Source organism: Vigna angularis, chromosome 8 (genome assembly GCF_016808095.1).
Source record: "Vigna angularis cultivar LongXiaoDou No.4 chromosome 8, ASM1680809v1, whole genome shotgun sequence".
Taxonomy (NCBI): domain Eukaryota; kingdom Viridiplantae; phylum Streptophyta; class Magnoliopsida; order Fabales; family Fabaceae; genus Vigna; species Vigna angularis.
In genome coordinates, this window is record NC_068977.1 from 32,858,829 (window position 1) to 32,875,125 (window position 16,297).

Genomic DNA, 16,297 nt, shown 5'->3' on the forward strand with positions numbered 1-16,297 from the left:
TCTATTTCAAAATCAATATAGAATATAAATATAAATTACTTTCGTTACAAAATCAGTTTTTATGAATATTTATTTCATATGAGGAAGAATGACAAATAAATTTGTGTTTGATGTATTATTAAATCATCATACACTTTATAGAAAACACATGGATTGATCGGGTACAAATGTATATAATTAATATTTATAGGAATTTCACATCTGAGTTAAATATAAATATAAGTAATATTTATATAAATTTTTCAAATACAAAAATAAATATAAGTAATATTTTTTTAAAAAAATTTATGTGTTAGTATGTTTTAAAGTTATGTAAATTGGAATTTTGTACTATTATTTTATATTAAAGAATTTTTTTAATATGGAATTTTTAATAATATTTATTTTTATTTTGATTATAAAAATATTTAATGAATTATACCTTTTACCCGAATAAAACATAACACAAACAAAAATTTATTTCCTAATATGGAGAAGGAAAATTATATACGAAGCTTTATTTAAAAGTAGGAATTGGTATAATTTGAATTGTTTGACTTTAGCATCACTCACACGTTATCAATACTAAATAATTTCAAAAAATATTACGAATCTTTAAATTTCATCTAGATTCATGGACAATTATTACATGTATTAAAGTCACAACCATTTTGTATTGGTTTCAGTCAAAAAACACGTAAACTCATTGTTTAAACAATTCATGCAACACAAATCTTCTAGTTTTCTTTTAACTTTGTATTATTGAAAGAAAAAAATTAAATTAAATTATGGAGAATGATTCTCTATGGTGAAACTCTCCTCATTAAAAGTAAACCTTTCCTTGAAAAATTTCTATAGAAGTTTAAAAGAGATGAGTTTTTATTATTATTTACTTTCTTTATAGATTTTATTAAATTTCAGAAAATATTTATGTAAAATAATTATAAAATATGAAAACTATGGTAATATAATGAGGAAGCAATTGTTGTTGTTAATGACTAACATTGACTAGAGATGGAAAATGGGAACATGTCTCTGCATTCACACTCAGAAGAGACACTAACAGATACTATGTGTAACACAAAATTGAAATATGAACTGTGTGTGGTAGGATGAAAGGTGTTATGTTATGTTAAAGCTGAATAATGAGTTTGCAGGCGTTAGATAAAGTCAAGAAATGAAAATATCGAACACGTTTGACAATTTGGCGTTTGGTTTGTCCAAACGCTGCTTAATAAATCATGCTGTCTAAAATTTCATTTACCAGATTTTCTGGTCTCAACTTTTTCAGCCACGCGTGCTTCCTTGCTTTTGATTTTATCAATAATTGACTCACTTTGAGAACTATTTTCTAGGACTGCAGTTTAATTCTGAAAATCTAGAGTGAATATGAACTTCAAACATTCTAGTTTTCATATTCTAGAATGCAATTTCAAGCATATTTAAAACCAAAACGTTGAAACCAGAGGAACTAGTTTAAGATTTTTTTAAACAATACAGCCTTTTTGTTAACATTAATCACTCTTGATTGTTTTATATTACAAACACATTGCCTGTCATAATCTTTTGCTGTCAGACTGAAAATAATCTCTATCAATTAAATTTACTCTGACATTCAATATCTATGAAAATTTAGGAGAAACGTAAACTTTGCTGAAAAATAGTTTTCAAGTAAAAATCATAAAAATTAAAAAATACAAAATTAAAATTTGTCTATGTTTTAAATTTTAATATATTTTGTTTTTCAAATTTTAAAAAGAAATAAATATAATTATTTTAATCTAAATTACATTAAAAAATTTTAACATATCAAACACATCTCAGATTAACATCTATTTACTGTTTGAAACATTTAAAATAAAAAATATCAATCTAAAATACTATTTAACAAACCTAAAAAAACCAATATTGTTAATATATATCAAAATTTAAAAATATATATCAAAATTTAAAACATAAACAAATTATAATTTTATATTTAAATTTAAAAACTAAAACATATTTAACCCAAAATAAAAAAATACAAAAATTCCAAATACAGTATAATTTTGTTAATACCCCAGTCCAAGTGTTACTTCTATCACTTAAAGCCATAATCAATCTTACCTAACAAAAAGAGATCATCTTCACTTTTACTAAAATCAAGTTTGAGAAGTGGCAAAAACAATTCTCAATTTTCCTACCGAAACCAAACACACTCTTAACATTAAAATATAGGCTAAAAACCATCAAACAACATAGTAGTCAAAAATCCATCCCAAACTGCATAATAAAGATTGGAATTTGGAAATATAGAGGTGAATGAACAGTATATAATTTGGTACATCATCTTGGCATGTCGATAAACACTATCACTAGACTCCTCCACCACTATCCATTACTACAAATATCTACTGGGATTTGTATCTCTTCTCCACTTCCTCCATACTCTCCACATCCTTCTGATATTTGCAAATACGGCTGATAGACCTGTCACCACATACACATGCATTCATGAGTCCATAATTCCATTCCCAAAGGACCAGTGATTTAAATGTAAGATTCTTATTTTACCAGTAAAGAAGAATTGATGTAATGCACAGGATTACATTCCTCTGAGCTTTGTATATCTGTGTAACACCAGAAAATATGGTCAATGAGTCAAGTCAACAATGTCAAGGTATTTTACAAATTCGTATTTTCAAATAAAGTAAGCCTAAAGGTATATTACTTTGTGAGAGATATTCAGTCCAAGAGTACTGTAGTTCAAACAATATAGAAAAATAAACTTTGGTCCAAATAAAGCAAAAAAAAAAAACTATTTTTCCCCCTTAAAAGCTAAAACAATGCATGGGTATCAAACTAAACTTCATCTTCGCACATCACAGTCCATAATCTCACAACCTTACAAAGTGCTGTATAAGAAACTTTAAGATGGTATAGCAGTAGAGTTTCAGACTGTGCTTGTAAAGTCAATAACAAATAGCATTGTGGGGACAAAAGTTATTGCTCACATAGTGACACACAATCTATACTCATTTAATTTACTTTGCAAATATCATGGTAAATATATTGCTACACCTCATCTTCTCTATTGCATTTTGAACCTTACTATAATTGCTCATTTGGTCCCTATGATTACAAAAACATACTTTGAGTTTTTATATCCTTTAATCCCTAAGCACATACTTAAAAACGATGCGTAGGGACTGAAAAGGAATATTTTAAGTGGAGGGACTAAAAGGAAAATACTTTTTAACCGTACAAATCAATAAGAAATTAAATATAAATTAAAACTTATTTTGTCATATAAAGATGAATGAATCAATATTCAGGTTTTGCTGATCAATTTTCATTTTGTTATTCGTATGTGGATTGACCAATGAATCAATAGTCATCACGTAAAACAATGACCCATTGATCTAATGTTTTAACCAAGTAAGTCTGACTTTAACAACTATGGATAGGATCCTATACATTAATGTTTTAAAATCAAACCTACTTTTGCAGCTAATATTGCATTAATTTTTTTGTAGAGCAAGATAATACTGATGTTCAAACCAAGTACATAACCAAGTATTTGATAATTTCATTTTAAGAAAGTACAAACTTCTGAATTAGTTTTGTTCACAATTCACTAGCATATCAACACAATATTTTGATGTTTTACAACTCAGATCCAAAAGGTTCATACATTTAAGGCAACATACTTCTAAAGAGTAAAGGAGGAACCCCTAAAGCAATCAACAATATTCCGAGAAGAAAATTATTAATGAAGAAAGCATTTTGTCTTGATGAGTGTACACGACAATTTAATAAAATGGTAAGTAAAACCATCAATGCAAGATGGTTGCACAATTAAACACCAATTATGAAAAAAAATGTGCATGAACCTGAGGAATATGCTTTATGTGCTACGGGGGTTAAAATTAGTGATTTAGAAATCAAGATTGTTCAAGAAGGAAAACCATGTCAAGGTTAAGTAAACAGTGACAAGACAGTTTCTGCCCACTGGGCTAGGGAAACACGTGACAGAACAAAAAAATTACATACAGCTAACAAGATAAAGTTGAATAAAAAGATTAAATCACAATGGAAGGACGCAAAGTAAAAACAAGAGTGTAACTTCTTGCATTAGCTACCCACAGCTTAAACTTAAAATGGCATTGTTAAGGTCATTGAAAACTGTGTAACCTAAAGTGTTCAGGCAAAGTGAAGGGCAATAAAAAATGCAGCTGGAGACATTTGGTTATCAAAGGATAGTCCACGGAGCCAACAACCTTACATAAACAAACCAAAAACCATGAGATCGATGATATAAAGATGTTGCAAAGAACATACTGAAACTTTGCCTCTCAGGAAATGATAATTTCAGTTACTACATTTGTGGAAGTAAGCCATAATCCAAAAGGACTAGAAATTTTAAATACAAGAAAAAAAAATGAGATGAAGATTGAAGAGGATAAAAGAAATAGATAAGAAAGTAATGAGGTACAAGGACAAAGTAAAACTGAAAATAATGATAGTAGAATCCATATAGAGGTTTTCAGTTATCCTCAACAATTGATTTTCGACACATTTTGCTTTTAATTTTGCAACATTCAGACTCGTAAAATCATTTGAAGCCATGATAAGCAGCTGAAAGTCAAATAAATCCTTTAAACTACAATTCAGACTTTGCAAACAATGTAAATCATGGTACAAAAACCTTTCATCACCAATAGCTTCTAAAGTTATATTTCCATCCAATATTCACTAGATTGTTCTAAATTTGAAATTAATATTCGTCAAATCTTTAAAATGATCCTTCTCGGTATCAACCAAAACAATCAAAAGTTTACATAAAGTATAAAAAACGCAGTGACCACAATTCACAATGCAAAACATACCAACTAATCCATCTTCACATTCACAGGAAATACTTACAGATTTCTCATATCGATCTCTCTCCGCAGCAGTGCAAACTTCAGAGGTACACATCAACCGATGCTCATTCTTCCAGTATATATCTACAAAACAACCACAGATCCAAAATCAGGAAAACCAACACTAGATCCCACACAATTATCCAATGGATCTCCAACGAAACATATAACCACGAGCACACAACCGACATTAAAAAAACCCATCTAAGCCATTTCAAGCTCCCAATTCTTTTTTTTGTTTCCTATTGGTATTGTCCTTTGAAGACAATCATGTTAAGAGGCAGGATTTGACTTTAAATGCAAACACCTTCCAAAGAGGATTCAAATCTTGATTTCTCAAGTTACGAAGGAAGAGACCCTTATGCTAGCTCCAAATCTAACTCTCGACAACACAATCCACCCCAACGAGGGAAGTGAGAAAGATTCAAAACTTTCACTACCGAAGAGACACCCAAAAGGGTGATCATCTACAAACCCCAAAATAAATAGCAACTGCAACAATTGGCACCACCCATCCATTAATCAAGAAGTGAAAAGTAAAGATTTTGGTACAAACCCAGTTGTTGAAAGATGAAATTAAAGAGGCCCATTTGAAGAAAAGAAAGAAGAGCTTACCTAGAAGGTGGAACCCCGCAAAGGGGACGATGAAAAGCGCCGGTTGAAGAATGAGGGAAACGAGAGAAGCAAAACGGTTCCTGAGGAGTTTGGGTGTCGGAAGCGTTAGCAGAATGGCCACCGCAGCCTCAGCCGCGACCACGTATGTGAGTATCAACCATTGCAACGCCATGTCTTCTTCTGCTTCGACTAGTTCTTTCTCGCTTCTTCCTCTGCAATTTATGTGTTCAGATTTTTTGTTTTGGATACCTTGCTTTTCTTATGGGTTAAGATCCCAAGTATTAATTGCTATTATGTGGCGGAGTTTCTTATATAAGTTTATTTTTTATAACTTGAATTTTAGATTATAAAATAAAAATAATATTGTTTATTTTTAAGAAAGTAGTAAGTTAATAATATTATATAAAAATAATAAAGGATGATAATTTTATAAGGTTTACTCAAAAAATTACATGAGAAATTATATGGTTGAATTGATCGAACTGAACACTTATCAATCAAAGTTATTAGATTTTACACTTATCAATTAAAGGTATTAAGTTTTAGTTATGATAATAATTGAAGTCGAAATTTTTTAATTCTAATTTTTATTATTTATTTATAATTTTATCAATTAAAGGCATTAAGTTTTATTTCTAAAATAATCAAATTTGAATTTTTTATTTTATTTTTTTATTATTTATTTATGATTTTATGGAGTAAAAATTAAAAAAAAAAACTAAAATGTAATAGTTTTTTTTGTTTTATTTTTTATTATTTATTTATGATTTCATGTCGAAGTATAATATAAAATTTTATGTTTTAGTTTATAATCAAAGTTAAAAAATTATACTTTTTACTTTGTCTCGTTACTGAAAAATTATATTTTTTACTTTGTTTTGTTATTCAATCAAAATTAAATATTTAAAATAATCAGTGCTAAAACTCTTCTTTCTAATGAATGAATAAAAGCATGTGAAAAATACTTATTAACAGCGACAAAAAACAATTATATTTTGATGTAAATGTGAAAAATTGTTATCTAATTCAACACTTATGTTTTATTTATTTTTTCAATTTGATTTTTTCAGATGTTAAAGTATAGTCAATCATAATTTAAAATATAACTAATAATATTTCAGTTATAATATTAATGAAAATTTTGATTGCAACATCTTCCATATTTTAAAATTCTAATTTAGTTTATGTATTTATAAATAAATCATGTATTTAATTATCAATTACCTTTTAATTTAAATAGTGAATAAATTTTGTATCTTATCACCCATCGAATCAGTCAACATTTTCAAAAAAACAAATTTGAAAAGTGATTTCTAATCTTAATTTGTGTAAACCGAACAGTCATTTTTATTAAGCCGATCATTATTCAATCATCACAAATCTAATATATTATTTACAAGTAAACCAAAATATATTTATTGATTTTTGAGTGAAATTATAATTAAAAATTTATTTCGAAATCTATAAATATAATGAGCAAATTTTACCCTAACCGTTAAGTGTTCTCAGACGGCGTTAAATTTAGCTGATGTGTTTATGCTGATGTGGATTGTTTGATTAGATGGAATTTTTATTTAAATTAAAAAATTATGACGTGGCAAAAATTTTGGTTTATGTTAAAATACTATGTTAAGGATTGAAAAGGGTCAGAAAATGAAAGAGTGAATTGAAAAGGGAATTAGGGATCTAGACATTAATCACCGAACGTTCATCATCAAGTTAGGCCATGGGCCTCCCTGCCGGCCGCCAGTCACGGTCAGAGATTCGCCGGCGGCAATCTTTCTCTGTCTCTCTTTTTCTCTCTTCGAAGTTCAGATTTTTTATTATCAACAACACAAAAATGCTAAAAAAAATGTAACTCAACAGTATCAATCTCAATATTGAGTTTCTTAGAAAATTATCACAAACATAAAACACTTCATCCTTTTTAATCGTTTACCGCCAGACCATCAATAATAAGAACAATATTTACTCCCAAAAGCTCCGAAGAGGAGACACGCAGAATCAAGACGACGGAGCCACCGCGCCAACTGCGTGTCCCATGTAACATTCCACGATGCCTCTCCCTTCAGGTAGTGGTTGGTCCGAATTGAAATCGCAATCACCTGCGAAACACCACAAAACCCAGTTTTCATCAGCGCCTTTATCAACCATCTCCTTCAACATTATCGCGCCTCATCCCAAATTAAAAACAGAAAGCCCCAAATCTGAGTTTGAATCAGACCATCGCGAAGACCAATCACCTTCATCGTTGGTGACGTTGCGCGGTGACCGACGACGAGCTTGGCGGCGACCGGTGGCGCTGGTGGCACCCTGGCTCACACCTCACGGCGGTCGAGCTCGCACAAGAGGCGATTGACAGAGGAACGAGAGAGCTTCTCTCTCACACGCGAAGAGAAGAAGGAGAAGGGAGGACCTGACGCCATGGTCGGCGATGCCTCCGATGGTGAACAGCGGTGCTGGCGACGCCTTGGACCACGACTCGCGATGGTCGATTGGGTGGAGGCTGAGGCGGACGCGCATGAGCGGAGGAGATGAGCGCTTTTGGGTTCCTCTGGTTCCCTTTTGGTTTCAAGTGGAGGATGCAGATTCCAATTGGTCTGGTAGGAGAGGCGAAAAACCCTAATGGGTTTCAGACTGGTAGAATGCAGTTGATTGTCTTCGTCTTCTCTAGGATTCCAATTCCTCTTCTCCCACTGACCAAATCTCTAATTCTCTTTCTCTAATCTTATTTCAGTAAAAATGTTTTAATCTGAAGAATTTTATCCTCGGTTGGAAAGTGAGGGTGGAAGTTGGAAGGAAGCAGTTTGGACGGAGGAGCTGAAGAGGTGAAAGGTGATCAATGGTTGGAGGGAAGAAGAGGCACCATCGCCACGTGGATTTGATGATTATAAAACACATCACCCATTCAATTTAATGCACAATGCCACGCCATCAAAACATAAAATACAGTTCAGCTAAATTTAATGTCGTCTGAGAGCACTTAACAGTTAGGGTAAAATTTGTTCATTTTTACAAAAAATATGACCCAATTGAGACAGTTGCAAAAATGAGAACCCAACTGAGATTATCATACAAAATTGAGGACCAACCGAGGATTTAAACCATACATATATAAATTAAAAAATTGAGGACCAACCGAGAATTTAAACCATACATATATAAATTAAAGAATGTAATGATTATATTTACAGTGAATTTCAGATTTTCATATAATAACCCATTAAACCTATTTAACTTAGGAGAGTGTCATAGTACTTTAACATATACGTTGAAGTTGGAAAATGAAGATAAAGGACTAACGAAATGCTAAACAAATTTTAATAAATTAACAAGAATATTTTAAATATATAATGGTAGAAGATAATTGCTTTCATTTCATATGGCCTAGGTATTTATCCTGGAACCTAAATAAAAAGTTATAATTAATTTATAAATGAAAATATAACCGTAAACATAAAAACAACGACAAACTTTCATATGTTTTGAATGTACTTCAAATAATGATACACATAAAATTTATAATAGTTTATACATATTAGTTATAGGAAATAGACTAAAAGAATTTTAAAAAAAGTGAAGTTAACAAGAGTAGGATTAAGTCAGCATTTCATTAAAACTCTCTGAGGAAAAAAGCCATCAAAAGGACCGATTAAAGTGTCATTCTAACCCTATATACTTTACTGCATAATTAATCTCATCTAATTCAAAACAGATTGGTGACTCTTTCTCTTTAACACATAATATCCAAATGGTCTTGTCTCACCCTATGTATATATCCTCATTTATACTTCATATTCTCCAAAACCAAAACAATTAGGTTAAAAATAATGATAAAATGATACATTTACATTCATTTCATACACATTATAAAATAAAATAGTTATAAACAAATAAATATTTATACTTTTACAAAAAAAAAAAGTAAAAAGTAAAGAAAATAGTAAGAAATGTAAAATATTTATACATCAAAGTACCATTTATGTTAAATTAATTAAATGATACAGTTATCAGTGAAAGTTGTGATTTCTAAGAGAATGAGAATATTAGAAATAAGCAGAGAGAATGAGCATATATATGCATGCAATGTGCAGGTACAGTGCTTGAAGAAAAGAATTAGAAGAAGAATAATTAGCAAGAGATGAGAGAGTGAGGGGAATGAAGCCTGGTCCGAGAAAGTCACAAGTGCTTTGATATTATATATATATATATATATATATATATATATATATATATATATATATATATATATATATATATATATATATATATATATATATATATATATATATATATATATATATATATATGATTGGCATTGAATGCATGCATGACATGGACACAGCACATCACATACATCATCTCTCGAGCCAAGGCAACATTCCCCACATCCTCATTCTCGCACCTTCTGCATATCATACATAGCTACCATGGATTTTCTGCATAATGCTGGAACTGTGTGAGTGAAATATGAGAGCTGAGAGAGGAAGAAGAAGAAGAAGAAGAAGAAGGAGAATGGTGCATTCATTACTATCTTGACTTTAGAACTTACCCTGTGGAAGTTGGAGGCTCTCTTTGTCGTTAAGGTTTTCCAACATTGAGTTACATATTGCTTGCATGCAAGGTTACTGTGCTGTTTCATTTCCACTATTCTTTTTTATTATTAATCAATCCTTCATTCACAGTTTCTGCTACAGTAATTTCATATATATAAAAGAGCTTTTAGATGAACTGAGTTAATTGTTTATTTGAATATTTTCATGATATGACTGTCTGATGATGATCTTAAATATCAGAAATATCAGTAACAGAAATAAAAATGCTGTCAAATATTTCAAAACACAGAAGAAAAGAAAAACTAGAATGTTTACACGTGCAATAGTTGAGTAGTATAATGTGCTTAATGAGTGCAAGTAATTATTGAATACTTGAAATGGTCATATTTTGCTTTTGTCATTTCCCTATTCTTTTCTCACCTTTTCTCTATGTATATGATTATATCTTCATATTTTAATTTGAAAATGACACAAAAAAATTAAGGGTTTCTTTCCTTGCCCCATCATTTTATTAATTATTTACATATTGGCTTTTATTATATGTTCTATCTACAAATAACATTTATTAAAAAAAATAAACTTTTTGTGCATTCTTTAAGCAAAAAAATGCCCATGTAGCAAGATTTGTTGTTTTATTTTAATTGGAATTGGAATTGTGAGAAAAAAAAATGTATATGGTAAGGGATACTTGAGAGTTATTTATTGTTGTAACTTTACCTTTAATCTTGGTTCTGCCCCCATATATTATGGTGCATGGACAAACCTAAAGGATAATAAAAGTATTCCCAACATCAAAATGATGACTATATGATATTATATCTTCAAAAGTAATTTCTTACCATAGCCTCTCTTCTTACTTATTTTTCAATAAATTATTGGCTTAGATTAGAAATTAACTTGCATAATGGTTTTTGTGTATGTCTTAAAGAAATGTTGCTTTTACACATATAATTTTTTTATGATATTATTTTTATTTTTTGTTTTTGAAAAATAATATAAAAATTTATTTTTTTATGATCATTTTATTTTTATTATATGAGTCAAATGAATATAAATATGTATTATTTACCATTAAACACTACTCAATATTGAACGCAGTATATTTTAACTTTATTTCTTATTAACTATAGAATTCATTTGGCATGATGTATTGAAGTTATGATTAAGTAAAATAACAAACTAAAAGAATAAAAAAAAACTTCTCCTAATACTGAATATGGTCTAATATGGTAGGCAATGAAAATTGATTTGTCAAAATTTTCCAAATTAAAAAAAATAAATGTTTTTTTGTGCTTGTTTTTCACGATGGAGGCATCAGTCAAAAGTCAACAGGGCCAAAGCAAATGGAGCTATCCATTGAATAATTTACCTAGTTGAGGGTTACTCCCTACACCACCCACTTTGCTTCTTATATCATCACATTTTTTTAAATTCTAAAACTATTTTTTATATTTTAAAATATAATACATTCTCACCTCTTTTCTTCAACGTGCCATATCCGTTGAGTTTTTTCCTTTTTAACTTTTAGTTTTTTAATTTATTGTATTTTAAATTAATATATAAATATTATTTAATTTTTTTAAAATTATTGCTTAATTATTTTTAAATTAATTTTATTTTTTATTTAATAAAATAAATATTATTAATTTAATTTATGTATTATTATTTAAATAATAATTAAAATATTTTTATAAATATATTAAAACAGATGTGTCACATCCGTTAACATAACGGATGTGCCACATCTGTTGAATTTCTTTTTTGTTTTTTTAGTTTTTAGTTTTTAAATTTTTTGTATTTTAAATTAATATATAAATATTATTTAATTATTTTAAAATTATTACTTAATTATTTATAAATTAATTTTATTTTATTTAATAAAATAATTATTATTAATTTTAATTTATGTATTATTATTTAAATAATAATTAAAAATTTTGTTATAAATCTACTAAACAGATGTGCCACATCCGTTAAATTAGTGTTTTTTTAGTTTTTAGTTTTTTAATTTTTTTATATTTTAAATTAATATATAAATATTATTTAATTTTTTTAATTAATTACTTAATTATTTATAAATTAATTTTATTTTATTTAATAAAATAATTATTATTTTAATTTATATATTATTATTTAAATAATAAATAAAATATTTTTTGAAAATCTATGAAACGGATGTGGCTACATCCGTTAAATATTTTTTTTTTTAAATAAAAACAATAAACTAAAATATAAAATATGTAAATGGATGTCAACATCTGTTCACGGATAACAACATCCGTTGAAGGTGAAACGGATGTTGACATCCATTTTATAGCAAGGACAAATTAGATATGGAGTGGTACACGGAGCGGTTGGTGGTAGTGGAGGGAGCAACTCTCTACCTAGTTTATATTTTCACATAAACTATTTTTCAAGATGAGTAATTATTTTTAAAGAAAATTATAATTAAATTTTTACCTCAGATAAAAAATTAATTCAAACATAAAGTTTCCCATTTTGAAAAATGTAAAAATGTGAATCTCGCCCTATTATATTATGCTAAAACAATTTATACTTAATTTTGCTTAATAGAATAAATTTAAAAAATTTCAAATAGTTTATATTTGATCTTTGTCTTGGCCTTTTCTCTCTTTTGTTATCTTTGTGTATCGTTGTTCCCTTTTGACCAAGAAATATTTTTTTATTGATAAATAGTAATTGTTGAATGAAGTAATTTCAATTTTTTCTTTAAATAGCTTTAATTTCAACTCATTTTTTCATAGTACTGGATACTTTGTTCAAACACTTCAATAAAAATATCCTATAATGGGTTGTGAATATAAATAAATAGTTATTTTCTAAATTTGACATATATATATATATATATATATATATATATATATATATATATATATATATATATATATATATATATATATATATATATATCATTTTCTCTTTTTGTTGTCAAATTCCTAAAATTTGCCCCTAATAACAATTCTCTTTTGGAATGTGCTATCCTAATGAGAGTTGATCTCTCCACCATCCTAAATGTTCCTTGCACCTCTTCAATATATTTTTATTCCAAAATTATCTTTTCTTATATTTACTATTTACCTTTTTAACTTTTGATGTTAAAATCCTAATCTCCTCCCTACTTATCATTTTCACTTTCACTCAGTCGCAAGAATACTTTTACTTTTTTTCTCTTTTTCTCTGCAACCCCACCCCACACTCTCCCTTTCTTTTTCTCTTTCTTTGTAACCCCACCCCCTACTCTCCCTTTCTTTGTTTCTCTCCCTTTTCGTTATCTATCTGCAGCCCCACCCCCACTCTCCCTTCCTCTCATTCTTGTTTCATAATTCTTTTTAACTTTGTTCGTTATTTCTTCTTCATTTTTGGTACGTTGAATGGTGCCTTGGTGGTGCAGGGTTTGTGCTGGTTTGTGGTGGTCGTGCTCTGTGATCTTGGCTATTTTGCTCTTATGTGTTATGTTTGCGTTATTATGTGACACGAAGAAGAAAACGAAACGCGAAGGCCTCAACGGATATGGGAGATCCATTGGGCCTTCAACAAATGTCGATATTCGTTAACAGATGTTGACATCCGTTGAAGGCCCAACGGATATCAACATCTGTTTTCCCTTCAACGGATGTTGATATCCGTCGATGGATTTTCACATTCGTTGAAGGGTTACCATATTCTTTTCGCACTTGAGACGAACCTCCTCTGTTGCTGACATCAGTACCACCACACCTTCAAGCACCACCACCAAGACCGAGCTCTGCCACCACCGGATCAGTTCCTTGCACCACCACTAAGCTTTGCAACCTCCTACCAAGCACACCACGCGCACAACACCACCACACTCACAACACAATGAAACAGCTAGAGGGAAAGAAGAAAACGAGACCTAATTTCCGTGTGAAAGTGAAGGGGTGTGGGGGTGCATTCATATAGGGAGACCATTAATATTTCATTAATGAAGTTGGTGAAAATTAATTCCAATAATTAAATATTACCGAAAGGCAAAAGAGGAATGAAGAGGTGCATGGAGTAGTCCGTGATGGTGTAGGGAGCAACTTTCATCCCTAATCATCACATTTGAGATTGGGCCAACCCATTTAAAGGTGGGCTTCAGAGCTGGGCCGCTTCTTACTACACTTCCATAGTTTCTTTCCATCAAGTCAAAAATAATTATGCTATGTCTCATTATCTTTTTCTTCCAATGCTATTCACCTTTCCAACAGCAACTCTAACCTCGACCCCTCTTCCTCCACTGTCGAACAGTTCTTTATCCCTCTTCCTTCATCAAAAACCTCCTTCCTTACACTTCAGATATTTTCTTATTAAATACACATTACAGATTTGACAATTTGAAATATATTTTTATTTTATATTTTAGATTATACAATTTAAAATATATTTTTATATTTTTCATTTTTAACTGTATAATCTAAAATGAGAAAATAAAATATGCATTTGAAGTATATAATTTGAATTACAAAATTATATTTTAGATTTTACAATCCAAAACATTATTTATTTTAAGTTTAACATTGTATAATTTGAAACATGTGTGGATTGTAAATTTCAAAATATTTCTGAATTAAAGATTCCGAAACTTAAAATTAAAAAAAATGATAAAAAAATTTCAAATATATGGAGGTGGAGGAAAAAACCATGGAGTTGTGGGAAGAAGTGTCCTCGTCTAAATAACCTTTGTTGTAGGCTCTTCCCAACATCTAGTAATTCTAATTTGCAAAATATTTGTAATAGGAACCATATTCATAAACAACACAAGAATTTAATATCGGTGCATAAATGTATGTATGCATATTGTATATTCTAGAAAATATATTTATTTTGATATATTTTTCAAACTTTATACAGGTTGTTTATATAGCTAAATAGAAAACAACATCTCACATTATTAAACAATGTGAAACTAAATTATTATATATCAATTTGGGGTAGAAAAAAACTTTGAAGGCTATGGCAACTAACATAGTCGAGTATTCTTTCTAGATTTTAAACGAAATGTCATTTTTTTATTTTTTGTCAATTTAATTTGTTTTTTTTCAAACTTTGCAAAAATATTTCACATATTTATACTTTGAATTATGATCTAAATTTTTTCTGGAGGCTTTTCATGAATTTTTGGTTCTTTAAACAAATTTTCAGGTCATTTATAGTTTCTTTGAATATACTTTTAGTTTTATTTATGTAGTTAAAGTAAATCATACTAAAATAATTAATCAACATGCATTTGTGTAAAATGAAAGAAAAATTACCTGTGTAGGTTGTTGTTGTTGAAAGCTTCATCAAATAAAGGTTAAAGTAGAAAAGAAGATTTCGTGTAAAGAGAATGGAAGACGTTGAGACCAGTTTTGCATAACTAACATTAATTTCAGGAACTAAAACAAACTAGAAAACGCAAAAAAAAAGTGACGAATTAAGCAAACCTCACCACAAACCACGGAGAAACGAATTGTGGAGAATCACGATCACGAACAGCTTTGAACAAGTGAGGATGGTCGCTAAAATGCAAGACGACTTTAAAGGTGCTTTGGAAGCGCGATAATGGTGTTGGAGAGCGGAGACATAAAGACCGACAACGTAGAGAAAATGAAGAAGAGAGGTGGAAGACACTTTGTTATTTCAAAAAATTTAACCTTGGGAACACATATTACCTCGATTATTTTATTAATCGAAGTAATAAGGGCTCTATTGCCTCCCAAAAAAAAATATTTTCAGTGACAATTTTGAAAATTGTTTCAAACTTTATGTCTCGATTCACAGTATAATCGAAGCATAAAGAGTCTATGACACTGATTTTCAAAACAACCAAAGTCATAGGCCTTGCACAGAGCTCTATCAGTTGAAAAGTTTGAAATTGTCAATTTCACATGACCCTATGACAGCGACTATGTAAATAATCGGTATCATAGACGCTCAGACATTAAATTGAAAAAGTGTGGATATCTAGCACCCTTTTAGGGTTCGGTTTTAATTTAACTCAGGTCAAAAAGATCTATATATTTATGAAAATTGAAAAATTGCTACTACATCTTTTTATGCTTCGATTTTGTTGAAACCAAAGTCTAGGAAACGAGTTAAAAACCTTTTTTATACTAATAATATAAAAAATTTAATTCATTGAAACTATGAAGACTAAAATCACAGTATACAAGATTCAATGAAGCTTTAACTTTGATAGTACAAGAGGATTTAATATTGAATCATATTATATTTTCGGCA

General features: G+C 29.3%; 1 protein-coding gene across 2 annotated transcripts; it reads right to left on the reverse strand.

Moving 5' to 3' along the window:
- Nucleotides 1-2,153: 2,153 nt before the first annotated feature.
- LOC108344748 (uncharacterized) lies at nt 2,154-5,787 on the reverse strand. 2 transcript variants are annotated; one of them, XM_017583232.2, is made up of 4 exons: nt 5,499-5,781; nt 4,885-4,967; nt 2,533-2,588; nt 2,154-2,448 (listed from the first exon to the last, which is right to left on the reverse strand). In XM_017583232.2, the coding sequence occupies exons 1-4, from the start codon at nt 5,668-5,670 to the stop codon at nt 2,370-2,372; spliced, it is 390 nt and encodes a 129-aa protein (XP_017438721.1). In that variant the 5' UTR covers nt 5,671-5,781; the 3' UTR covers nt 2,154-2,369. The 2 variants fall into 2 exon arrangements, with proteins under 2 accessions (XP_017438721.1, XP_052723135.1); XM_052867175.1 differs by lacking the exon at nt 2,154-2,448 and adding an exon at nt 4,153-4,238 and having other exon boundaries at nt 2,544-2,588; nt 5,499-5,787.
- Between the last annotated feature and the right edge of the window lie 10,510 nt (nt 5,788-16,297).